We start from the raw sequence: 27,633 nt of genomic DNA, 5'->3' as shown, positions 1-27,633 counted from the left end.
CTTCTCTGGAGTAACCAAAAGGAGAAGCTTCTGCTTACATTTTAGATTAGGGGCCTTTGGTGTCTTTTGGAGAGTCTGTTACTTAAATTTGCTTTGGGATTTGTACAGGCTTCTTGCTCGTTTGTGGGGCGTTCCAAGGATTGCCAGTTTTTCAAATGGGTAAGCTGTGGCGCTGACAACAGTTTATTACATTTCCAGCATGTCCCTGGGCCCAAAAAAGGTTGGGGGACCCCTGTTCTACCACCCTTCAAGGCTCAGCTGTGTGCCACACCCATGCCTTCAAAGAGAGATACTGTCCCCCGGAATACATTGCTTCTAACAAATAATAATACTTCCTATAGAGATAACTTACCCAATGTCAACTCACAAGACTTAAACAGAGAGCTGCAAAAAATTGCAGTGGTTCCCTCACTAACAATGAGGGGATGTCAGAAGAGACTCAAAGTTGTCTAGATGATATGTGGCTGAAATTCTAGAAGTGCACTCAAGTATTGACCAGTAAACAGGAAAAGTACCCTAGCTGTTTAATCTTCCCTATTTTGTGGATGTTACTATTGCTTCTGAAAATTATACAGATCCCTGGTGCAATTTGTTCTAGTAAACCTAATACCAACCAACACATATAATAGGAAAATAAATGGCTCACCAAGATTAAAACTGACTAACCAGAAACAATATTTGATTTATATAATTTTTACTAAGTGCTTTCCACTCTAGAGCTAAGTGAATAAAAGCTCAGGGTCAAGGCTGGCTTTCTCACTGAAGAACACAGTATAAAAATAATTCAGTGCAAATCAAAGAGGCCTTTAGAAGCAAATTCCATGACCTAAGGCTCCCAGCCTTCACATTTGACAAGCATGTTCCATTATTTTATGCACTGTTCAATAAGCAACACATTTTATCAATGCTTGCCATAAGAAATACTATATCTCCCCAATATATTCCTGCATTTTCAATAACAAATTCTGCCGTACTGCCATTTCCTCTGCCCCCATTACCTTTCACTGCCATATTTCACACCCACTCTTGGCCCTACTGTTCTCAAGAGAGAATAGAAAAGGAAGAAATGGGCATGTGTGGGTGATTGGGGATACAGAATTAACTTCATGAAGTCAACTCCTCTCTCTCATTCCTATATTTGCACATTTCTTTTAAATTGTCAGTCTTTCACTGGCAATTTTTGCCTCATGACAACATTTGAGGAAATAATATAGCACCCTTAAAAAAACACCAGTTGATTAAGCTTAGTTTTAATAATTACATAATTTAACTATGAAAAGCCATTTAATAAATGAATAAATGTATCAACCCGTTACTTGAAGCAAACACTTATCTGCACATATTGCTGGGTCATGGTTTATCAAACTATGGCTTATTTGATCGTCTGAACCCAGCAAGCTAACTTTGGCTTGTTTGTTGCCAACAAAAAACAATTTGAAGCTATAGTTTGTTATTGACCTACAAACCTTGATTTATCTACAGCTTGGTGTTACGTGTGAACCCAGCACCCTCTCTTAACCACTCTTCATTTGGCCACTGAATCCCAGATGCTTACCAAGCATCAAATGCATAAGCAGCTGCAAAACAAGCTATAGTTAGTCTGACCATCAATGGGACCATTTGTGGTTAATCCATAGTTTTTTTAAACAGATATGGCTTAGCCATATGTGCAATAAGGCCACTACCTTCACAGGAGACTGTAAGTGGGCTAAGAAGTATTGGCGCAATGACAATCCTATTTCAAAGCAAACAGCTCAAAGAAAAATGTATCCCAGAGAAGCCATCATTTAACTGCACCGTTTTGATCTATTGAAGTCTGTAGCAATGAAGCATAATCATAGGTGTACTTTGGCCAGCTACCTTGGAATATTGCTTTTGTGGGACCCCAAAGCATAGCTGTCAAGTTCTCCCTTTTTAAAAGAGAAATTCCCTTATGCTGAATAGGCTTCCTCGCGAGAAAAGGGAAAACTTGACAGCTATGCCCCAAAGAATTGCTCCCCAGTTCAGCAAATATTTAGTCATTCACAAAAAAAAATTGTTTAGTGTTGGGTAATCAGGAGTCACAGCAAATGTTTGGCTAAGTTTGATGGGAGTGGCATGCCCAGAGCTGATCCAGGATAAGATGAAAACATGGTACTGTACTGGCATTAGAAAATCACTTCCCTACAGGCAGTGTAGGCTTGTGTGTTGCTTTTATGGACAGTAAATTAACTGTAGATTGTCTACTTACGATGATCCAACCTCCTAGTTTACTCTACCCACCCTCTGCAGCCTCATCCCTTGGCTCAAACAAGGTGCAGCAGACTTCAGCAGCCCAGCCTAGCCAGAGAGCCATGTAAAACATTAATAAACCAGCTGAATTTTTCTCTACTTATGTGTGGGAGTGTTCCAGCAGACAAAATAACTGGGAGCCGGCATAGATTTTTCCTGCAGCAGTCATATGCCAGGTTGGTTCACAATTAGTGAAAAATCCAGTTTTCAAAGGCATCCAGTTGCAATCATTTGTTTATGCAAACATTTCTGATATGCCAGCATTGAATACCAAAGATTTGTAGAGGCAGATGTAATTTTACAGCTATGAATTTAATTGAAAATCTCTGGAAAGAGAGTGAATGTTAACATTTATCGCAAGCAAAATTCTGTATACAATAAAATTATAATTTTAACTGCCCTTGTTTTTCTAGCTATCAAACAACATCAGATTACTGTCAAAGAGGTTGCCAGATTTCCCACGGCATGCTAGGAAAATCCTTTTATGTTCTGAATGGCTGCATTTTCCCTCATCTCTCTTTGTACACGCAAAGCTTTTTTTAAAAAAAGTCAAGAAGCCATGTAAGCAAAAGCATTCAATAGGAAAACCTACTGGATTTAGAAATAGATTTGCACAGTCATTTATTCAAAGGCAACATTACTGGAGTATTTACAGCTTAACTATGAAATATTAACTTAAGAATTGGTAAAGTAGGAACTGTAATCATTTTGGTATAGATACTCTGAAACAATTTTGCTTAATATATTCATAAATGTTTATCTGAGTGCTTATTGTTGCTTTATTTTTATGTAATAGTTGCATGTCATAAGCTTTTATTTAAACAAAGATATAGCTCAATGCCACAAATAAAACAGTTTAGAGATAAAAATGAATAAAAATAAAAACTATGTTAAAAATTAATAATGGTAAAGTAGGGCTCTTATTTTTCACAATAGCCCTATTTATTTAAAAATTGGTAAAATACCTACAGTGGTACCTCGGTTTTCGAACACCTCCGAAGTCGAACATTTTGGAACACAAATGCCGAAAACTCAGAAGTGCCTTGGTTTTCGAATGTTTTAGAACTCAAACAGACTTCCGGAACAGATTATGTTCGAAAAGCGAGGTACCACTGTATTGTGAACAATGTTTATATGTGAAGGGAGAACTAGCACACCGCATAATTCCATGGAGTCCCCTATTGATGGGGCTGGCAATCGTAGGTCGTGGGCAAGTTTTGCTCACTGCAACTATGTTCATGGTGCACTGTTAAATCCCCCCCATAGGAACAGGTTACAGTCATGAGTATGTAAAGGGGTGTGCTTGGGACTATTGCTATTATAGGAGCTCACTTTGCTTCCTACCATGGTGTCAGAGGCGCTGATGTGGCTACTCTAGAGTAACGACTCCTCGCAGCATAGTCTTTTTAGACTTTTATTAAGTGCTGATTATTTACAGTGGTCAGAACGATCTATATACATGCTTACGGTGAGGTGTCAGAACCTCCGAATGGAGATTGGCGCGTTTTCTTCCAGCAAAGAAGCTTTGGGAGACCCAACCTCTTCCCCCTACGTTTGCGTCGCAATTCCGGAGTTGGGGGAATTGGCCTTCCCCCCCTGCTCCCATCTTCCTGTCCCACCTGGGGCATGGGCTCCACAACCTTGCCTGAGCCTCGGACACCACTTCCTGACTCTCCGCTGGAGGCAGAGCTCTCCCTGCTCTCCCCAGCGCTTGGGGATGGGCTGGAACTTAAGATGGGAGGGACTTCCCTGTATCCCTTGTCCCTCACATCCACCCCCCTCCCAGGCTCCCCTTCCCCCCCTCCCTAGGGGCTCTCCGCTTGCTGGGGACGAGTGAAACCCCAAAAAGTCCGTGGTGTCAGAGTCTGTGGGTGTAAAAATTTCCCCCCAATCCGGCGATCTTTCCCCCTCCCCCTGAGAAGACGGGAATCCCAAAAAGTCTGTGGCGTCAGAGCTGGTGGGAGTAAAAATGTGCTGCCAGTCCTCTCCTGCCTCTGATGTAGTCGACCTCGGTGAAACCCACACCTCTTCTTCCGTATCCTCAAATTCCGCTTCCCATCTCCATGGAGAGCTGCTTCCTGCGATCCCTTCCTCCCGCCCCTCCCCCTCTCCCTCCCTTTCCATGTGCCAGGGCTTGGGCCTGTGGGGGAAAAGGGCGTGGAACTCTTCCACTAAAAATTCCTCTTGTACTTCCGTGGCAGGTATCCACTCATTGTGGGACGGCGGAGTGTCCTCCCATGCCATGAGGTACTCCAGCCCTCTCATCCCTCTCCTTGAATCCAAAATCTCAGTGGCCACATTGAGTTGTTGGGTGTCTCCCCTTTCCCCCCCTCCCTCGGGAGGCTGATCGCTGTCCCTGAACCTGGTGCTTTCTCTGTACGGCGACAGCAGCGATCTATGAAACACTGGGTGCACCCTCATGTCCTCTGGCAGTGCCAGCCTGAAGGCTACCGGATTGACCTGTTGCGTGACCGTGAAGGGGCCCAGCCTCTGCTCTGCCAGGGAGTGTTTGGGAGGACTGCTCCCCCTGAAGCCCACTTCCACCTGGGGCTTGGGGCAGGTCCCCCACTCCACCACAGCTTTTGAGGCTCCTGGGAGGCCTGGAACATCAGTGCTGCTGTGAGTACTGGAAGGACTGCTCCCCCTGAAGCCCACTTCCACCTTGGGCTTGGGGCGGGTCCCCCACTCCACCACAGCTTTTGAGGCTCCTGGGAGGCCTGGAACATCAGTGCTGCTGTGAGTACTGGAAGGACTGCTCCCCCTGAAGCCCACTTCCACCTTGGGCTTGGGGCGGGTCCCCCACTCCACCACAGCTTTTGAGGCTCCTGGGAGGCCTGGAACATCAGTGCTGCTGTGAGTACTGGAAGGACTGCTCCCCCTGAAGCCCACTTCCACCTTGGGCCCGGGGGCGGGACCCATACTCTACCACAGCTTTAAGGCTCCAAGGAGGCCTGAAACAGTGCCGCTGCTGCTTTTCTTGTAATTCTGATGTGTTTGTAACTTTTATTGTTTTTGGTTTTTGTTTATCGTTTAGTCTGTTAGTTTGTTTTCTGTATTGGTTTTAAATTCGATTTTAAGGGGAGGGGTTAATTTTAGTTTGTAATTTTGTCTTTGTTTGTATTGTTTTATTGTATTAGTTTGTTTTCTGTATTGGTTTTAAATTTGATTTTAAGGGGAGGGGTCAATTTTAGTTTGTAATTTTCTGTCTTTGTATTATTTTACTGTATTTTTTGATTTACATAGGTTTTAGGGAGGGATTTTTAGTCGGGTGTGGGAATCTGTTAAATTTTAGTGTATTTGTAATTTTTATTGTTTTTGGTTTTATTGTGTTTTTTGTGTTTTTATTTTGTTCTGTTCTTTGCTGTTTTTTACAGAGGTTTTATTTTGTTTTTAAGGGGAGGGGTCAGGGCTGCCCGGGAGGGGGTCCCAGCAAGCAAAATGGCTGGGGCAGATTCCACAGGGGGTGATGCACTGGGACAAACGATCTCAGTGGTCACGGGTAGGAGGAGGAGTTACGCTAAGACCAGACCATGTCATTACCGAGGAGGCAGACTTAGTCGTTGTCTGAGGACTATCCCTGCCTCCGGGTCTGGTCCTGACCGGACGGATATTGGAATCAGCAAGGGATACCCACATGACCTGAAGGTGCTGCTGTGCAATGCCAGGTCGATGATGAATAAGACCACTGCCATTCACGACCTGATTGTGGATGGAGGATTTGACCTGGCATGTGTGACAGAGACCTGGTTGGATGAAGCCGATGGGCCCGTTCTTGGCGCTGCTTGTCCACCAGGTTTCTCTTATGCACAGCAACCCAGGCCATCTGGGCGGGGAGGGGGGGTTGCAGTGATTTTTAGGAAGTCATTAGTTTGCACCAGGCGTCCTATTGGTAAGACGGAGTTTTCTGAGTGCATGTTCTGGAAGTTGGGCAATAGGGGCAGTACAGGATTCCTTTTGGTGTACCGACCTCCCCGCTGCACCAAGGATTCCCTGCCCGAGCTGCTTCAGGTCGTGTCGGATGTGCTCCTGGAGACACCTAGCTTGGTTGTCTTAGGGGATTTTAACATCCATGCCGACACGACCTTACAAGGAGCCGCTCGGGACTTCGTGGAAAGCATGGCCACCATGGGGCTGTCCCTGAATAAGTCTGGCCCAACTCATAGCCGCGGACATGCCTTGGACTTGGTGTTTACCTCTATGGATGTTGGTGATCTGACATTAAGTAAAAGCGAAACAAAAGAAGTGCCATGGTCAGATCACTTTCTGGTGCAACTGGACTTCTCTGCAACCCTTCCCCTCTGCAGGGAGGTGGGACCGATTCGGATGGTCCGCCCCCGCTACTTAATGGATCCAATTGGCTTCCAGAGAGTGGTAGGGGATGTTTTATCCCATGTCGATGGCCTTTCAGCTGATTCCCTGGTGGCCCGCTGGAATGCGGAGTTAACCAGCGCTATTGACTGTCTGGCTCCGAAGCGCCCTCTCAGATTGCATGGAGCCCGGACAGCCCCGTGGTTTTCCCCGGCGCTGAGGGCGATGAAACAGTCGTTGAGACGGCTAGAGCGTCGGTGGCGGAAAACTCATTTTGAATCAGACCGGACACGGGCTAGAGCTCAACTTCGAGCCTACCAAGTGGCAATGGCGACGGCGAAGAGGACCTTCTTCGCCGTCTCCATCGCATCTGCAGAAAACAGCAGCAGGAGACTCTTCCAGGTGGTTCACAATTTAGCGGAACCACCTGCTCCATCCGGGCCCAGTACGGGCCACATGATCTCCTGCAATGATTTTGCAAAGTTTTTTGCAGATAAAGTCGCTCAGATTCGGGAAGAGGTAGACTCCACCGTGGGAGCAGGGCCGGGGCGGGGGAGTGCTAGAGTCCTGTCTAGTCAAGTTTTGTGGGATCAATTTCAATCTGTTACCTCCGAGGATGTGGACAGGCTGCTTCGACGAGTGAAACCAACCACCTGTCTCCTTGATCCTTGCCCATCCTGGCTTATAAAAGCTAGCCAGGAAGGGCTGGGCGATGGGCTTCGCGGGTTGGTAAATGCTTCTCTCCATGAAGGAGCCTTCCCAGACCCGCTGAAAGAGGCGGTTATTAAACCGCTTCTTAAAAAACCATCTTTAGATCCGGCCAATATGGCCAACTATCGCCCAGTCTCAAATCTTCCATTCTTGGGCAAAGTGATTGAGCGAGTGGTTGCTGAACAACTTCAGGCACGCCTGGAAGAAGCGGACCATTTGGATCCCTTCCAGTCAGGATTCAGGCCTCATCATGGGACTGAAACTGCCTTGGTCGCACTGGTCGATGATCTCCGGCGGGCTAGGGACAAAGGTAAGAGCTGTTTCCTTGTTCTGCTGGATCTCTCAGCGGCTTTTGACACCATCGACCATAACATCCTTCTGGATCGTCTAGAGAGGGTTTGGGAGCTGGGGGCACTGTCATGCAGTGGTTCCGCTCCTTCCTCCTGGGCCGTGTTCAGAAAGTGGTGGTGGGGGATGAGTGTTCAGACCCCTGGGCTCTCACTTGTGGGGTGCCTCAGGGTTCTGTCCTCTCCCCCATGCTTTTTAACATCTATATGCAGCCGCTGGGAGAGATCATCAGGGGGTTTGGGCTGGGTGTCCATCAGTATGCTGATGATACCCAGCTCTACCTCTCTTTTAAATCAGAACCAGTGAAGGCGGTGAAGGTCCTGTGTGAGTGCTTGGAGGCGGTTGGAGGATGGATGGCGGCTAACAGATTGAGATTGAATCCTGACAAGACAGAAGTACTGTTTGTGGGGGACAGGAGGCGGGCGGGTCTGGAGGACTCCCTGGTCCTGAATGGGGTAACTGTGCCCCTGAAAGACCAGGTGCGCAGCCTGGGAGTCATCTTAGACTCACAGCTGTCCATGGAGGCACAGGTCAACTCTGTGTCCAAGACAGCTGTTTATCAGCTCCATCTGGTACGCAGGCTGAGTCCCTACCTGCCCACTGACTGTCTCTCCAGAGTGGTGCACGCTCTAGTTATCTCTCGCTTGGACTACTGCAATGCGCTCTACGTGGGGCTACCTTTGAAGGTGACCCAGAAACTACAACTAATCCAGAATGCGGCCGCTAGACTGGTGACTGGGAGCGGCCGCCGAGACCACATAACACCGGTCCTGAAAGACCTACATTGGCTCCCAGTACGTTTCCGAGCACAATTCAAAGTGTTGGTGTTGACCTTTAAAGCCCTAAACGGCCTCGGTCCGGTATACCTGAAGGAGCGTCTCCACCCCCATCGTTCTGCCCGGACACTGAGGTCCAGTTCCGAGGGCCTTCTGGCGGTTCCCTCACTACGAGAAGCCAAGTTACAGGGAACCAGGCAGAGGGCCTTCTCGGTAGTGGCACCCACCCTGTGGAATGCCCTCCCACTAGAGGTCAAAGAGAACAATTACCAGACCTTTAGAAGGCATCTCAAGGCAGCCCTGTTTAGGGAAGCTTTTAATGTTTGATGGATTTCTGTATTTTAATGTTTGATGGATTTCTGTATTTTAGAATTTCTGTTTTGTTGGAAGCCGCCCAGAGTGGCTGGGGGAACCCGGCCAGATGGGCGGGGTATAAATAATAAATTATTATTATTATTATTATTATTATTATTATTATTATTATTATTTATTATTCTTGCATCGCCCTCTGGTGGGAAGGCCTTCAGAGGACAACCAAACCCTGTCCCCCACCCTGATGACCTCCCCCGGTCGTCTGTGGCGATCTGCCCCCTTCTTGTACGCTTCCTTGGCCCTCTCCAGGTGCTCCCGGAGTTGTTGGTGCACCGTCTCCAGTTCCTCTGCCCAATCTTCTGCCTGCGGGCCCTCCTCCTCCTCCTCCCCCTCCCTCTCTGGGAAAGATCTGAGGTCGCGCCCGTAGTTGGCCTTAAAGGGCGACACCCCTGTGGAGACGTGCACCGCATTGTTGTAGGCAAATTCTGCCAGTGGCAGGCGATCCACCCAGTCCGTTTGCCTCTGGCTGACGTAGCATCTCAGGTACTGCTGCAGAATGGCGTTGACCCTCTCCGCCTGTCCATTGGTCTGCGGGTGCCGAGCCGTCGACAAGCTGACCTCCACCTGCAGGAGGTTCATGAGCCGCCGCCAGAACCTGGAAACAAATTGGCGGCCTCGGTCCGAAATAACCCTTAAGGGTAACCCATGCAGTCTGAATACGTGGTCAACGAACAGTTTGGCCGTCTCTTCTGCAGAGACCGCCCTGGCACACGGTATAAAGTGGCACATTTTGGACATGAGGTCCACCACCACCAACACTGCTGTCTTGCCCCTGGAAGAAGGCAGGTCTGTGATGAAGTCCATGGACACTACTTCCCACGGCCTGTGCGGTGTGGCTAATGGCTCCAGCAACCCTGCTGGTGCTGCTCTGACTACCTTTGCTCGCTGGCAGGTGTCACAGCCCCTTACATAGTCCCAAACATCCTCCCGCACCCCTGGCCACCAGAAGTGTCTCATGACTAAGTGAGTGGTTTTGTCCCTTCCAAAATGACCCGCTGTTGGGTTGTCGTGCATCTGCTTGAGGACCTTACCTCTGAGCTGTGTGGTGGGCAGGTACAGGGCTCCCCTGTAAAAAAGCAACCCCCTCCTTTCCTCAAAGTCTTTTGCCTGCTCCCTCCCCCCTCGCAGGTCTCTGAAGATGCAGGTGGCGAACTCATCTGCTGCCGTCAGTGCTGTGAGTTCTGCCTCGCTCACCACTGCTGCTCCGCAGGACCATGCCGATGGGGGAAACACGTGTCGGGGTGCTGGTGGCAACTCCTCCTCCATGTACTCTGGTTTGCGGGAGAGGGCATCCGCCCTGACATTCTGCTCCCCCGGTATGTAATGGATGGAGAAGTTGAAGTGCGAGAAGAACTCTGCCCACCGTATCTGCCGCTGGTTGAGCACCCTGGCTGTTCTCCAGAACTCCAGGTTCTTGTGGTCCGTGCACACCTGAATGGGGTGCTTGGCGCCCACCAGGAAGTGTCTCCAGTGTTTAAACGCAGAATGGATCGCGAGAAGCTCCTTATCAAACACCGTGTAGTTGCGCTCTGGCTGGGTCAGCTTTCTGGAGAAAAAGGCACAGGGTCTCCACTCTCTGTTGGCATCCAGTTGCAGTAAAATGGCTCCCACCGCGCGGTCTGAAGCGTCAGTTTCGATGCGCAGTGGCGCGTGCTGTACCACATGGAACAGGTTCTGGTCTGAGGCGAACACCCTCTTGAGGCTTTCGAACGCTGCCTGCACCTCCTGTGTCCACCTGAACTTCTGCTTGCCTCTCAGGCAGTCAGTGATGGGAGCCGTAACTCGAGAGAAGTTCTTGATGAACTTCCTGTAGAAGTTGGCGAAGCCTAGTAGGCGTTGGGCATCTTTGCGCGTCCTGGGGCTGTGCCAGTCCAGGATGGCCTGCACCTTGTCCTTATCCATCGCTAGCCCCTTGTCTGACAGCTTGTAGCCCAGGAAGTCCACCTCCTTGGTGTGAAACTTGCACTTCTCCAGCTTCACATACAGGTGGTGCTCCTTCAGGCGCTGCAACACTTCCCTGACATCCTTCACATGCTGCACTGGGTCCTGGGAGTATATAAGGATGTCATCTAGGAAGACCAAGCAGTTCTTGAAGAGGAGTGAGCCTAGGACGTGGTGCATGAAGGCCTGGAAGCATGCTGAGCCCCCTTGCAAACCGAAGGGCGTCACCAGGTATTCAAACGATCCCAGAGGCGTGAACATCGTGGTCTTCCACTCATCGCCTTCCCTGATCCTGATTAAGTTGTACGCTCCCCTTAGATCGAGCTTGGTGAAGATCTTGCCCCTGCGCGCTGCTGTCAACAGATCGTCCACTCTGGGCATTGGAAACGCCACTGGTTCTGTCATGCTGTTCAGGCGTCTAAAATCCACCACCAGACGGCGCTGTTGCGTGTCTTTCTTGTCCACCCAGAAGACCGGGCTGCCCCCTGCTGCCTTGCTTTCTCTGATGAACCCCCGCTTGAGGTTCTTGTCGATGAACTCCCTCAGATCCTCCAGTTCCTGGTCTGACATGGAGTACAGCTTGGCTGGGGGTAGCCTTGCCCCCGGTATCAGGTTTATCTGACAATCAAAGGACCTGTGCGGTGGCAGGTGGTCGGATTCCGCTTCGCTGAAGACCTCCTGTAGGTCCCAGTACTGTTTGGGAATCGCCTCTCCCCCCTTAACGTGCATGCAATGTTCCAGACAAAAGTCAGACCCAAATGTAATGCATCTCTGGTGCCAGCTTATGGATGGGTCGTGGCGTGCTAGCCAGCTCATTCCCAGCACTATGGGGGGGTCTGAGATGGTGGTGACGTTGAAAGCCAGTGTCTCTGAGTGCCTTCCTACTGTCATTCTCATGGGGGGGGGTCTGGTGGGTGATGGCCCCTCCCAGTAACTCCCTGCCGTCAATGGTGGAGACGTGCAGGGGAAAGTCCAGCTGCAGCAGTTGGATCTGGTGTGCTTCCGCAAAATTTCTTGAAAAAAAATTGGCAGACGCCCCCGAGTCGATTAACGCTAAAACCGTCAGTGGGTACCCATTAGGGAGTGTCAGAGTCACTTCTAGAACCACCCCTGCTCTGGGGGGTGTGGGCTGGCGCTGCCCCTCTGTGGAGGGGAGGGAGGGAGGGGGCTGGTTTCCGTCGATTGCGCCTGGCTGCTGCCCCTTGTCTCCTGCAGCCAGGCTGTCTCGTTTCCCTGCTGTTGCGTTGAGTCTGTGGGGGCGGGCATAACAGTTCCCGCCCTTCCCTGCCATTCCCGGCGATGCGGACAATTCCTGACGAGGTGACTGGGGGAGTGGCACAAAAAGCAGTTTCCTCCCCTCCCCTCTTTGCGTTTCTGTGGTGCCGGGGTTTGAAAAGCCCGCGCGCGCGCGCGCGCTCCTCCGATCTCCATCAGTTCCGGCTCTGGGCTAGGTCTGGGCGGGGCTTGGGGTGGGCCCTGGGGTGGGGTTTGGTGATGAGGTCTGTCCTGGGAGCGTGGGAACCAAGGTTTTGCTGCGCGCGTCGTTTGTTTGTCATTCCATCTGGATTCCTGTCTCACCCCCACCGCTAGCGCAGCTTTGCTCAACTCATCCATAGTCCGCGGTTTTGGACCTCTCGCCAGCTCATCCTTAACGTCTGGGTGCAAGCCCAGATAGAAAGCTGATTTCACTGGATCACTGTGCAGATCCCACCCCAGTTTGTGCACCAGCATGGTGAATCTCGCCCAGTACTCTCTGTTAATTTTCCTTGTGTTAAGTTATGAAGCTCTTCTTTTGTGGCTTCCATTTCACTGTCACTAGCGTACATTATTTTTAAAGCTTCTAAAAATAGTTTTACGTTCTTCATGCAATCATTTTTTTGCGCGATGAGCGGTCTGACCCATTCGCGGGCGGCCCCCATCAAATGCTCTATAATAAAGGAGACTCTGTGCGCGTCATCTGGGAATTCCGCTGCATGCAGTTCCAGCTCATAGTTTATTTCCGTCTCAAATCCTAGGTACTCCCTAGGGTCGCCGCTAAACTTGGTGACTAGGGTCTGTCCCCTTCTCATTTGGACTAGCTGTGGCTGGGGCGCCCCCCCCCCCACCTCTCGCGGCTCTTTCCTCATCCAACTTTTTCTGCAGGTCCAATACCATCACCCTTAGCTGCTTCTCAGTCTCCTCTTTCGTCCTCACCTGCTCCACCAGCTTGTTCAGCTCCTCCCGCGTCCCGCGCGCTTCCTCCTGAGCTGCATGTAATTGCTGCTGGGCCTGCGCTGTCAGGTTCCGTATCTCCTGCTTCGCCGCTTCGGCCTCCAGCCTCCAACGCTCAGCCTCTTGCGCGCTCATCGCGGCACTCCAAAGTAGCCAAAAAAGATTCGGAGGTTGCTGTCAGAGGCGCTGATGTGGCTACTCTAGAGTAACGACTCCTCGCAGCATAGTCTTTTAAGACTTTTATTAAGTGCTGATTATTTACAGTGGTCAGAACGATCTATATACATGCTTACGGTGAGGTGTCAGAACCTCCGAATGGAGATTGGCGCGTTTTCTTCCAGCAAAGAAGCTTTGGGAGACCCAACCTCTTCCCCCTACGTTTGCGTCGCAATTCCGGAGTTGGGGGAATTGGCCTTCCCCCCGTGCTCACACCTTCCTGTCCCACCTGGGGCATGGGCTCCGCAACCTTGCCTGAGCCTCGGACACCACTTCCTGACTCTCTGCTGGAGGCAGAGCTCTCCCTGCTCTCCCCAGCGCTTGGGGATGGGCTGGAACTTAAGATGGGAGGGACTTCCCTGTATCCCTTGTCCCTCACACATGGTAATCCAATGTTCTAGGAAGAAGTCTCACACGCACCCCAGCCATGCCCCAAATGGTCTCCCATTTACTTCAGCTCCTCAGAGAACTCAATACAGGCTTTTGAAATCAATCAGTCACTATATCAGTGGTGGCAGCTGCCTACTGCAGCTGGTGGGGTGAAAGGTAGGAGCAGGTAGCACCAGGGGTCACAGATAAAAACAGCCATTTTTATCTGTTTCTTGTCATGGTTCCTTGCCCATGCTTTAAACCAGGCATCCCCAAACTGCGGCCCTCCAGATGTTTTGGCCTACAACTCCCATGATCCCTAGCTAGCAGGACCAATGGTCAGGGAAGATGGGAATTGTAATCCAAAACATCTGGAGGGCCAAAGTTTGGGGGTCCCTGCTTTAAATCAAAGCAAACACAACATGCCCAGTCTTTCTGCTGCTTCCTGAGCAGTCTCCAAAAAGGTGTTTTGGCTAAGCTCCCTTGTCTCAGAATTGCAGAATTCTGGCTGACAAGAGCCCTGAATAAATTCTGATTGGCCCAGAGACATGAATCAGGAAGAAAACTGGGCAAAATATTTTGAAGTGCTTGCAGGGCATTGGCTGAGGGCATAGGTTTCGATTTTAAAATAAACCACTTGATGCATTAACTGTGTCCCTATTGGCTAGGTACTGGCCAATCTCAAGGAAAGAAGGCCAGCTGGATGGGTAGGGATATTCTTCCTGAATATTTTAAGATCTCTTCCTCTGAAGAGTGATGGAGGCAGGGTTAAGTCATGGCGATGCAGACTCCAAGGAGGAAGACAGGCAGAGAGTGCATAATTACAACGTGGGAGGAGGAGAAAGGAAGAGTTGGTCTCAAGTTATGGGCTTAAAGGGCAGGGGACAGACCTTGGTAATATGCTACTCTGTGCGAGGTCATTTGATGCCCTCCCCCCAGCCCTCGTGGCACTGGCTTAAACCAGGGTTTGGGAAGGAGGAGTGAGGCTCTGGCTTGGGTTTGGGAAGGAGGAGTGAGGTCCTCTTCTAGGACCCTGTCTGAGCCCCCACGTCTCCTTCCCAAATCTGGGTAAGTGGACTTTGAGAAGGTGCCCTCCTTGGCTGAGTGCCCAGTGCAGCCACACTGCTTGTACTGCCCTAAAGCCACCTCTGTAAAGGGGAACTGTGGGGTTGAGGGAGGCTGCTGTTGCTGTTCCTTTTGCTCTTATGAGCCAACCATCCATTTGCCCTCCTTGTGTATGAAAGGAGACTATAGGGTTGTTGTGTGTGTGTGTTTTATTAAAGGAAACAATGTCTTGCCTATTTTTTTAAAAAAAGCGACCAGGAGTGTTGCACAGAAACCACACAGAATGCAAAAAGAAAAAAAGTTTGTTCTTAAAAGATTCATTACAGTTTAATGTGTTTTGTCTTGTTCAGGAACATCCTACAAAGAATTTGGGTAAAAAATGAAAAGTCAGTCATACGGTAGGCTACAGACATAACACAGTTGTAAATAGTATTATTTAAAATACTCAAAACACTGGAAAAGTAAGTGTTTTGAAAAAAGAAAGAAATTCTAGCCAGCATTTAAAAATAGTATGTTAATAGGACAGCATTTCAAAACTCTCAATTACAGCAAAAAAGTCAGTACATATTTCTCATGGTGCCCGACAGAAAACAGCTATTTCATGGACCCTGAAAGTTTGATGTATTTGTTGAACTAAGGTTTGAAATGGGAGGCGATGGAGAGGCCGAGTGATGCTCCCTTGCTGCTGCAGCCACTGTCGCTCAACCTCCTCCCTGAGCTCTGGCCAGGAAAATAGGGACATTCCGGGATCAAATCAGAAGCGAGGATGGCTTTCATCATTCTGGGACTGTCCGTGGAAAAATCAAGAGACTTCCAGGGCGTGAAATGTGTACTCCGTCTGTATCAGTGGCTATCGAAAGCAGTCAGACATAAATCAAAACCTGCAATCACACCATCTCCACTTACGTTTGGAGAATTTGGGATAATTCACAGCAGCTAGTACTGTAATGAGTCATTCACATATCTTAAAAGAGGAAAGGAAGCCTGTGTTGCTGCCTATGGTGCCTCAAAAGAACTTTCTTTAGCTACCATACAAAGAAGAGAGCTTTAAGTTCACCCGCTTGACAAATGTGAATCTTTTCCTTTGTATTCCGCTAACACCCAGTACTCCCACGCACACTGACAAAGCAAACGCTTCTTTATTATTCAGGTCTGCGGTGCAAGAAGCCAAATAATCATTTAATTTACAGTTCTGAAGAAGAGAGTAGTTAAGTACTCCAACACATTCAGATGTATTTAAGAAAAAAAGAAAAAAAATCTCTCTGCGTTGGCAGCATTCCTGAAGATTGTGGGCACAAGTTGCCTGCTATTAATGGGCAGTTGATATCAGAGGCCCTATTGTATTGCTCGCTTGTATCAAGTGTGCCATGGAAACAAGGAGGCCTCAAAAACACATGAACTGAAGCCAGACTTTGACTCAGGTGCTAACATAGCAGGGAATGAGCTAGCAGGCAGATCAGATTTGCTTCGCTCGCCAGGCGAATGGGAGTGGCTTTGGACGTCACTGAACGGGAAGTTGAGTGGGGAGGGGGCATAAGGCAAAGCAGAAGTTGCACAGTTCAGTCCCCAACATCTGCAGGTAAAATAAACTCAGATCTAGGAAGAAACTAGAGTCAGCAACAAACAAATATTCTGCCTGGCTACTGGCATTTTTGCTTCTTTGTATCAGGCATTGTGGAGTGGGGATGTCTCCCGATTCATCTGAATCTGCCAGGCTCCAATCTCCAAAAGCCAACAGGCGCCAGCCTTTGACCTGCAAAAACTAGCCTCCAGTTCCAACCACTGACTGGGTATTTTTTTTAAAATGATAATGACAACAGTAACAATACCTCCATCTAGAGCAGGTATGGGGAACTGGATTCCCAGCTGGTGGGCTGAATCCAGACCTCTCTTAGCCCTGTGGTCCACTTGGAGGTCACAGAGCCAATGAGAGCACCGGTGTAGCAAGGAGCGGGCCATGCTCCCCCACAGCCTGGCCCCTTACTGTTCTCGCTGGTCCTGCAATCCCAAAATGCCTAATAAATGCAAGAAAGCAAGAAAGCAAACAAAGAAGGCTGCACCAAAGGCCCATCCAGATTTGGCCAGGGGCATTTCTTGTCACATGCAGGAAGGAGAATTTGTACGTTCCCCCTCCTAAGGAGAGGAAACTTGTCCCCTTTGACCATAGAGGGAAATGAACATTATTTAAAAAATGAAATAAAAAACAGACCCATCCAAATGCAGACATCACTTCTGGGAGTGCTTCAGGGCTACATTTAAAGCTGCCCTGCCTCTGAGCAGTTGCTCTGTCATAAAAGAAAAAAGCACAGAGGCAGGGGAGAGTCAAGAAAAGCCCTAGGTATCTGTGTGCTACGCTTGTCCATTGTTACATTCTGTGTGCTTTCTCGAGAACACCAAAACCTACAAAACACATTGGTTGGGCTAGTGGACAGACTACTTAGGGTTATCTCCAAGTGATTTTTGTATCTGTTTTATTTATATAATTTGCTTTAAAAAATTATACCGCTTAATAATAAAAACCTATACAGTGGTACCTCGGTATGCGACCGCAATCCGTTCTGCGGAGGCGATCGCTCCCCGAAGCGGTCGATCCCCGAAGGCATGCTTCTGCGCGTGCGCGAAGCGCCGATAGAGCCCTTCTGCGCAGATTGCTTCTGCGCATGCACGAGCTGTCTGCGCATCCGACGCCGCGGAACCTGGATGTAAACACTTCCAGGTCTGCAGCGGTCACTCGCCGAAGCGGTCATAAACAGAGGTAGGTGTAAACCAGCGTTTCTCAACCGCTGTTCCGCGGCACACTAGTGTGCCGCAAGACGCTGGCTGGTGTGCCGCGACGTGCGGCGGCGAGAAGGGCGATTCGCATTGTCACGTGCCTGGCGGCCGCCAATTGCCAACACTGACCCGCCGGAAAGCAATATTTCTCCTCCTCTTTCCCAAAGCTCAGTGCAAACGAGCCTGGCGGCCGCCAATACACAACACTGACCCGCCGGAAAGCAGTATTTGGCAAGTGTTTCTTACAGTCATAATTATAATATAGGGCGGCACAGAGTTAATTTTTTTAACTTTTTTAATGGTGGTGTGCCTCGTGATTTTTTTCACGGAACAAGTGTGCCGTGGCCCAAAAAAGGTTGAGAAACACTGGTGTAAACCGAGGTTTGACTGTAAGCTGCTTCCATAAAAGCAACAAGAATGCAACAACATTCAACAAAGGTTTCCTAAAAACTAGTATACTGTAGAACAAACCTATATATATCACAATTAAAAGTGGGCAGTGTACAGAACAAGATTCCTTGATTTGACGCTCCTGGCAAAAGCAAAACAAAAAAAGCAACATTTTTGTCATCCTCAGAATGCGGCATCAAAGTCAGCTAAATTCCATGAGTGCTCAATATTTCAGTTTAACACCCACCCACCCAAGCATTGTGTCCAATCTGGACATATAAGAATCATGCTGAAAAGAACAGAGCCTGTCTAGGGGAGAGTGACCAGACTGGTGAGGATCTGGAAACCTATGAGGAAAGGTTGAAAAAGACATGTTTGCTTGGCAGGGAGAAGAGAATAATAGAATTGTTGAGTTGGGAGGGACCCTCAGGGTCATCTAATCCAACCCTCTGCAATGCAGGAATCTCAATGTGTGGCTCCCCCACCCAATTTGAAACCATGCCGGACCCTGCTTAGCATTGCAAATGTGCTAGCTAGACCAAGGGCTGTCACACCAAAAATAGAGCAGATTGCTCCAGAGGACACAACTTGAACCAATGGATGGATATTGTAGGGAAGATTTCATCTAAACAGTAAGACACACTTCTTATCAGCAGGAGACAGCTTTGCAAAAAGGGTTGGCTCTCCTTCACATGAAGTATCTAATCAGAGACTGACAGCCATCTGCCAGGGATTCTGAAATCGTAACCTGCATTGTAGAAGCTGCACTTAGTACCTAGGGTGGATTAAATGGGCTCCAAGATACCTTCCAACTCTATGATTCTATGAATACTCATTGTGGAATATACTGCGTGGTTTCATTCGATAGGATCTGAATTAAATCAATTACCTCCTCTGCTGGTGATTTTTCAGGTATGTAAAAAACAATAATATTGCAATCAATGCCTTGCCAAGAGATGCAACTGCATTAGGTTTGTGCATCAGCATGCTCATCTGTTAAGAAATGTTGCCTTCCTTTGCTATGTCTCTTAGGCGATAATAACTTACCCGGGAGTAAACCTCATTGAACTCAGTGGGATTTGTAGTGTTATTATATCAAAATTACTGGTTACTAATTTTTACTGTTAAAAAAACGATAGTAGCCAATAATTATAAAGGAGTCTAATGACACATGATTACTTGCAGAAGTCAAAGGCATATCAAGACTTCTCAGTTTGTTGCACCATAACGGGTATGAAAGACCTGCCACCAATCTGGTAATCTAGTATCAGCACAGACAAAAAAAAATTTGTAGCCAACTGCGCAGTCCCAAATCTGTCAGGTATACCATTAAAATCATTTCCCAATCCTGCAGCATTCAGGATCAAAAACATGGAAATGGGAATAAAACTATTTGTTATCTACCAGTTGCAAATCTGAATGCCAGTCAAAACAGGTTCCTAAATTCTACACCTACAGTTGATACTAACAGAAGTTACCAGCAAAACAAAACAAAACGCAGCAGCATAATGGGAAACAAATCGATCCTATTACCGCTGTAGCTGAATCAGAGTCTAATTTGCACACATGCTTATGAAAAAGCGTTGTGAACGTGGAATGAAAAGCAACAGCATCTCAGGTTTGCAGATATGAAACACAGCAGGTTATATATTCATCAATCATTTTGCAAGAGAAATCAAACCTAAGCTACAAATCACCAGCATTATAGCAACATGCTTTTTTTTAAATAAAAAAAAAAGCAGCACGCTTCTGAGTCAGAGATCACTGTGTGCTTCATAATTCACAAGAAAGGCATTTTACTTACAAGGTTTCTTAAGCAAATTGATCATTCTGAACGGCAGGTGAGAGGCAGAAGCAGAGAGCCTTTCCTGCTTTGATCCCCTTCAAAGGAAAAACTGAAACTATGAGATCACAGATGGAAAAATTTATCCCAAAATTGGTTAAAGAATATTTAAAAGCAAATGAAGTTTGTGAGGGCACAGCCTGGTGGTTCAAGTTGAAAATACACGGGCTATATTTGGATTTCAGAAAAAAAGAAACGCCCACAGATGTCTTTGGAAAGTAAAGAAGCCTCTAGCAGGAATTGTTCCTACTCAGTAATAAGTCAGCAAGGCAGGGCTCAAATTATATAACAGGAGGAAAAGGGGGGGGACCTTAACAAAATGCACAAGCCCCAACTTCAAACCTCCTCCCCAGTATAATCAAGTCATGACAACTCTATGGACTCCTAAAAAAACAGTAGCTTAAGGGGCCACCAGAAAAAGATTGGGTTGGAGACCTTTTGCCTCCCCACTAATTCAAGCACTACAGAAAAATTTAGCATTGGAATAATGAGCTTGGGCCTCACAGCTACCTCAAATATTGTAAAATATATCCCATTCACTTGCTTGATAACTTAGCCTCACCACATCAGAACAAAAACATATGTGTCTTGATAATTATGGGCTGATTGCATAGGTTGGAACTAAACTTGTTAAAGAACAGAAAGAAAGTGGCTGCTGAAAATAGAAGCCCAGTTTTGTGGTACCTTTTCCTCAAGAACGTATAGTACTATTTACCTCATATCCTGACATCAGCCAGTGGCGTGGAGCAGGAACAGAGAGAGATTCAGCAAAATGATAACAAGGCATGAGGTAAGTTGCAGAGAGGTGGACTTAACATGCCAGCACTTGGAATTGTGCTTGAGAATAAACTGGTGACTAATATAGCAGATTCAAAACTGACTTAATAGTCTCCATCCAGCTGGTCCAAGCCAATAATCATGAAGCAGTATATATTCTGCTAAGGACAGCTTCTGAGCCTTCCTCTGAGGCAGTCCCTACATATAGCATTGAGGACCGTGATGAGGCCATTTCCGTCCCGGAGGGATTGCAGTTAGCACATCAGCCTCAGCTAGTAAGAAGTAGTTGGGAGCCACAGAGGCCATTTGTCCCTTCAAAGAAAACGGCAGATCTAAGTTACACGTTCAATATTTCAGGGAAAGCGTCAACCAGCCCACAACAAGCTCAACATCACCTCCGAGCCCATATGAGTCACTTGCCGCACCCTGTCTTATCTTGATTGGGTTAGTTACAGACCACAGCCCTATTCAGGCATTAGGGCTGATTAGGGAATGTCAACATGAGCAGGAGCTGGTGATACACATGTTGACTCCGTCCCCCAAAGCCCTCATGTGAACGAGCCTCCACTCCTGACTTTCCCATATGGAGCTCTGAAGAGGTGCCTAAGGTTGTTCAAATGCAAACACTGAGAAGCCTCCACACACAATCAGGAACTCTGCCTTATCAGGGCTCCTGAGAACCACAAATGTCTTTAGCCTCCTTCCAACCCCACTGGTGGGGCATCAGAATACATGCCTCCCGTGCCGCCTTCTCCTGTTTACATTCCCTACTCAGGCTAGGCTAGAATTTCACAGCTTCAGCCAAGTTTGATGAAAAGGAGAAATAGAGCAGGGTTCCATCGGCTTAATACTTTGCCCCTAAATCCCTGGAAAACATTACTCGACATACTAATATAGATTTTTTAAAATAGCCAGAGTGACCTATTAAAATAGCAGGAGCATCAACTGCCCATCAAGCCCATTAAAAAGCTTAATTAGCTTTCAAGCTATACAAAAGCCTAGAGAAAAAGATGGCCAAGTCTTCACAAAAGAGCACGTCTGCGCTCTCTGAAAATGTGTAATTAAGGGCAGTTTCCTTGTCCATTCTCTAGCTGTGTCTTTTATATAGGAATAGGGGAAAGTAACTTGGCAAACAACTCTTAGCATGACCTTTGGGGAAATGCATTAGCAGCACTGACACCAATTTGACATTTTATTTCAATTGCCTACTTCAAGGTGAGCAATAGCCTCTGGGCCTGCTAAGAGCTTCTTTAACTAAAATCTAGATATAAATCTTTCATGGCCACTTTATCAGGGCTTATGAAGCTGTTTTGTTCTCTTCTTTCAAATATACATTATCCTCAACCTTAGACAATGGAGTAAGAGAGTCTGAATTGATGCCAGAGTTAGACCTTGAACTCAAGACAACGTGCAGGTTCAGCAAATACGCACCCTGGTGAGGGGGAAGAAAGAAGTTAGCTCCAGATGTCTGTCAGCGCAGATGAATGTTAACAAAATGTAAACCAACCAAAATTCGCAAAAGATTGCAAAAATCACCCCATTAGAAACAAAGCATCATGATGCCCAGGCTGAATGTGTTGTCTTTGAAAAGAACGCCATATGGAATTAATAGGACTGGTTCCAGCGAGAGCACACTTCCCATGTTCTCCTAAAATCTTTAATCCACCTCTCCTATTGCTTTCTCAAGAACCGCAAGCGCAGGAGGGAAGATCGACTGGCGATTCCAAGTTCTAGAGCTGTGGTTCCCAACGTGGCACACGCCCGACAGGGGGGCAATTTGAGAATGAGTTATTAATAGTAAATGGCTTTTTGAATAATAAGAATTATATGTCACCGGGGGGGGGGATATCAGGATTTTAGAGATGTTTAGGTGGGGCATGGCCCAAAAAAGGTTGGGAACCACTGTTCTAGAACATCGTTTGGTGGGCCACACATTCATGGACCTCAGCCTGCCCCATCACATTTGTGCTAGCCACGGGAAACAGCAAAGGATTATTATGTTTAATCATAAGATAGTTATTTCTTCATTTAGGTATCAAATTGAAATTTTATTGATAGGTTATTATTACAGCTGGGCAACTCTGCAATTCATTGTCTGAAACTGGTATGACGTTTAGATCACGATACCAGTTGCAGACTTTTTGAGCTGGCAATATACATCGCAGCTCCCCAACCACCGCCAGCACAGCACATTTTACTCCCAATCTCTTTCCTCCAGAGTGGTCCAGCTCTGAGGGCCTTCTGGCGGTTCACTCACTGTGAGAAGTGAGGTTACAGGGAACCAAGCAGAGGGCCTTCTCGGTAGTCATGGAACGCCCTCCCGTAAGATGTCACAGAAAAAAACAACTATCTGACTTTTAAAAAACATCTGATGGCAACCCTGCCCAGGGAAGTTTTTAATGTTTGATGTCATATTGTGTTTTAATTTGTTAGAAGCCACACAGAGTAGCTGGGGAAACCCAGTCAGATGGGCGGCATATAAATAAATTATTTATTATTATGATTATGTGTATTATTAGGTGGCTCATTCATTAGTCAGGAGGAACCTGTGTAATCATTTAAACAGTATTCCAGCAGCTCCCATGCAATTATGGTAACTTTGTAAGGCCTTCACACTGATAATGGAAGATGTTTGTCTGAGCTTGCTACAGGAGAGAGCAGTCTCTGCTGCTAATGTTCATCCTTGCATTCCAGCAATGACATAACCCTTAAGTATTCATATTTTACTCAAAAAGAGATCTGGCACCTTGCCTTTCTTGTCTAATTAAAGTTGGAGATCCTTTAAGCTCCTTCCAGTATTGTTTTTTCTCATACGTATCTGCTGACAGGTAGATTCCACTGCCACTTTTCATGGATTGGGCGGTTAAAAAAACATTCATGCACAGCCATAGAGATAAAAACTGCAAACAGAAAGAAGTGTAAAACACCGTTGTAAGGGGTGGAAGAAAGGCAATGAATTTAGTGAGGTCACACAGCACGCTTCAACACACAATGAAATTATTCTCTTCAGCTGAATAATTTCATGTCAGTACACTGCACCAATAGTCACAGCAAAAACAAAACAAACCCACGCTATTTGCAATTATAAAGAGACAGAACCATCACAATGGCGTCTGAACCTACTGCATCCATTGGTTCTATTTATGCTTCCACTTTCTCCAGTTCCAACCCAACTATTGGGCCAATGGAACATCTGCCCCAAGCATTGCTTGTGACACAGTGACCAACGGACAAGTACTGAGTGCCCCTGTACTGTACTACCCTATGACCTCTCAGCAGTGTAGATATGAGGGAATTTATACTAATGATCAGTGGGGGGAAAATGAGATAATGACCAGTGGAAAAATAACCAGGTTCAGTCTTCTATTCTGTCTCCAGTTATGGAGTCAGCTTTGGGGAAAGTTATGAGGACAAAATCTCGTATAACATTTTCCAGTGTGAAAAAGCTAAAGTGATGGGCCTTGTCAGTTGGGTGAGGGGATGGCAATATGTTTATAAATTAATGCATGGAGAAAACAGAGAGGAAGTTTTTCTGCCCCTCTCAAAAAACTAGAATTTGGCGCAGTCTTACCCCTCACAGTGCTACAACTCTCAGCATCTGTAACACAGCTAAAGCAATTTGCAAAAATTTTCAGGTGGGGAATGTGCTTTGAATGTATGGTGTTCTCCCCTATGAGATGAAGTGATGCCTTCAAAGGAGAATTAGACCCATTCATGTTGAACAGACCTATCAACGAGGAACAGTTGAGGGAGCTGGGTATGTTTAGCCTGGAAAAGTGGAGAATGAGTGGAGAAAACCATCTTCAAATATCAAAAGGACTGTCAAATGGAGGATGGAGCTCTGCCCTAGAGGGCAGGACCTGAACAAATGGCTTCAAGGTACAAGGAAGAAGATTCTGACTAAATATCAGGAAGAACTTCGACAGTAAGAGCTGCCTGACAGTGGAATGGACTCCCTTGAGACGTTGTGGACTTTCCTTCTTTGGAAGTTTTTAAGCGGAGGTAGGGTGGCCATGTAATGTTGAATGATCATCTGTCCATGTATGATTTAGTCAAGATTCCTGCATTGCAGGGGGTGGATTAGATGGAGGGGTCCCTTCCAACTATACAATTTTATGATTCTACGATAGCCACTGAACATCAGTTGCTAGGGAACAACAATGGAAGAGGGCAATTGCCTCCAGGTCATAGCTGCCAAGTTATCCCTTTTTTAAAGGGATTTTCCCTTATGCTGAATAGGCTTCCTCGCGAGAAAAGGGAAAACTTGGCAGCTATGCTCCAGGTTGCTTGTCAGCTTCCTGGAAGCACCTGCCACTGTGGAAGCAGAACGGTGGGTTAAAATTACTAGACAAACTTTCAGCCTCTCAGCAGGACTCTTACATTCCTTCTTATATTATTATACGTTTAAAAAGCTAATCTTCTGCAAGCATTTTGAGTTTCCAGATCGGGACCGCTTCTGGAATACTGGAATATTTAGCTGTCTGTCAATTTGGGTCCCCTCCCGCATCAGTAGGATTTCCATCTTATGCCCTTGGGCTGTAGTACCATTGGCCGTTGACCTGGCACAAATCCTTTAAGAGGCTGCATCTTTTCTCCAACTCCTTGTATGAAGCAAGTGTAAGCAGGGCATCAATAATTCACAACTAGTGCCTTATTTCCACATCAGCAACAATAATATGTCTCTGTCTTAAGCGTGCATTTCTTGTCTCCCCTCTTTCTTAGGTAGTGAGGCTGATTCCTTTGGAGAGGTTGTGTTCCCCTTCAGGGCAGAGGAAGACAGCCTAAAGAAAAAGGAACAACTCCTTACACATACCCCACCCTTAGTTGTTTTCTGGCCTCGGTGCAAGTTGAACCACGTGCCAAGTTCTGAATTAGCTGCTGTAGCTGTTGCAAACTCTTAAGTGTAGGCAGCCGAAATCCAACAAATTATGAGCTTATATTGCAAGTATATCTGTTCAGGATTTCAATGGGAACACTTCCATGTTTAGCGCTATGGGAGAGAGAACAAAACTCTGACTAAAATAGCAGCAATGGGGTACTGTTTAACAAGAGTATGTCTCTTGATGCATGAGGGTGCAAGGTTTTGAGTGACGTGGAATGCTTCATTCAGTATGTGTTAGCCTCAAAGCTTTTTAAAACATTTGCCTTGCTTGTCTTTGTTTATAGCTTATTCTCTGGGGTAAACGTGGAAATAGCTGCCTATGTTTTGCATTCCTGGTTGGGGTCATCCCATCCCATCAACAGGAAGCGTTGTTCGACTCTGGCTGCCCAAATGACTGGTAGTATTAATGTCACATTTAAAAGCCCATGGCTTGTAAGTAATACCCTAATTGGGTTTATGTAACAAAAATAGTTCATTGCCCTCATAATTTCAGTTCTAAATATCTACTGCGTGGCCCTTAGCACTCGACTACCTGATTTAAGAGTTTCAAGGCCTTATGTGACATCAGGGTACATAAACCAGTTGCAGCCTTCGGCTTTTGTCTTCTTGGGGTGTTAGAAAATAGGAATGTATCTTATTTAGCTCAATATAGTCGTACCTTGGTTTTTGAACAGCTTAGTTCTCAACCATTTTGGCTCCCAAAATGAATGAACCCAGAAGTGAGTGTTCCAGTTTGCAAACTATTTTTGGAAGCTGAATGTCCGATGGGCCTTCCGCGGCTTCCAATTGGCTGCAGGAGCTTCCTGCAGCCAATTGGAAGCTGAGCTTTGGTCTCCGAACATTTTGGAAGTCAAACGGACTTCTGGAACAGATTCCCTTCGACATCCAAGGTACAACTGTATTATCCAGTAGGGCTGTGCACCAGATTGTGCTGAATCCCCAAACAAATTGGGATTGAACCCTCCTGCTCACATTGTGATGGGGGGGGGAGTATCGTTTCTTCCTCCCCACCCCTTCCCCTCCCAACTGTGTGTTTAATTAGGGTTTTAAAAAATCCTAATTGAACATTAGCCCCACCCACAGATTGATCCAGGACAGAATCTGGGTTGGATTTCCCTGGGTTGGCCCAGTTCAAGTAAGGGCTGCTCAGGGTCCCCAGACTGGGCTGCCAGATTGGGTTGGGAAGAGCTGTGCACATTCCCAACCCAATTATCTTTGCCGACTGGTAGTAGCACTAGCTAATTTCAGGCAGGATTCCTTCTCAGGCCTACTTGGAGATGCGACAGATTGTGAGTGGGACCTTTTGCATGTAAAACAGAAGCTCTTCTGTGTCTATGGTGACATTAGACTAGTTCAGCCACTGGTTACAGACAACATTTGCAGCTGTAGGAACCTGTGGGTCTCTGCTGTGCAGATTCTGCCCCCCCCTTTCTTAATGCTTTGGTTGGTTGGCATCTGTCCATCTCAGGAGACAATGGAGGAGTGCGCCTTTCGGGGTGAAGTCAAAAGGTTGGAAGGTTACATAGTGCTGGTGTTTTCCCAAGCAATTTCCAAAAGAAAGTATGCACCATAAAATCAATTAAAATAACACAGATGTGAACGTCCAAAAAGATTAACCAAATCTCAAATTCTGTCTCTTTAATTTGCATCCCAAAGCAAAAGTTTAGAGTTTTGTGTTTTTTTCCAATACCTGCAGCATTGCTACCCAGTCCCTCAGACTGAACATTGTGTTCTGTATCTCTTTCATCTGTAGCCATGGTTTTGCTAAATGATACTGAAACAAAATTACAGCATGACAAAGTTTACATCGATTAATCATGGAATTCAGGTTTAATGCCATTAGACTGCAGGCTCCTTTCAGCATTGTCTGATTAACAATGAAATGAACCATACTTTAGCTGGGTTCCCCCCCCCCCCCCGCCCCAGAAAGGCAATGTACAACAGACAATGGCTGCAACTTATTTTAATGACTTTTCCTTTTTACACAACACGGGAATGGCGATTACCTTTCATAAACAATGGCGAGAGTGTAGTTTTTCTCGTTTATACCGTCATCAGGCAAAACAAATGAGCTTGGGCATGATAAGGTTTGAACTGCGTAATTGGTTTTTTCATTACAACAACTAGTTTATGCCAGCTGCTCACCTCCCCAGGAGCCACAGGGAAGGGAGGGAAACAAAAAAAAAAAGCATCATGCTGGTTGCAAAGAGAAAGGAAGGGTGTGGGGCTGGGGCAAACAGTGGGAAAGAGGAAATGCTGAAAGAACTACTGAGAAAAGGAATGAGTAAGAATGGGAAAGTGAGAAGGAAGGAAGGAAGGAAAGTGAAAGGAGGAGTGAAAGTGAAAAAGAGGGTTTTTTTCTTCTTCTCTAGCTCAAACTC

General features: G+C 46.8%; 1 protein-coding gene across 6 annotated transcripts in view; it reads right to left on the bottom strand.

Annotated features, from left to right (window-relative positions):
• Positions 1-27,633, bottom strand: part of CRACD (capping protein inhibiting regulator of actin dynamics) — a 149,183-nt gene that overhangs the window by 62,015 nt on the left and 59,535 nt on the right. For 4 of the 6 annotated variants that reach the window (XM_060278801.1, XM_060278798.1, XM_060278797.1 and 1 more), the window contains one exon: positions 26,943-27,026. The exons of 1 other annotated variant lie outside the window; for it this stretch is intronic. In XM_060278801.1, coding sequence (XP_060134784.1) covers positions 26,943-27,009 — 67 coding nt within the window. In that variant the 5' untranslated portion in view covers positions 27,010-27,026. Of the gene's footprint in view, positions 1-19,554; positions 19,726-26,942; positions 27,027-27,633 lie in introns of those variants that run through there. One more of the 6 variants, XM_060278800.1, reaches the window with a different exon arrangement.

This window comes from Zootoca vivipara, chromosome 9 (assembly GCF_963506605.1).
Source record: "Zootoca vivipara chromosome 9, rZooViv1.1, whole genome shotgun sequence".
Lineage (NCBI taxonomy): Eukaryota > Metazoa > Chordata > Lepidosauria > Squamata > Lacertidae > Zootoca > Zootoca vivipara.
The sequence above is the reverse complement of the archived record's forward strand: the minus strand, read 5'-3'. Positions and strand labels throughout refer to the sequence as shown.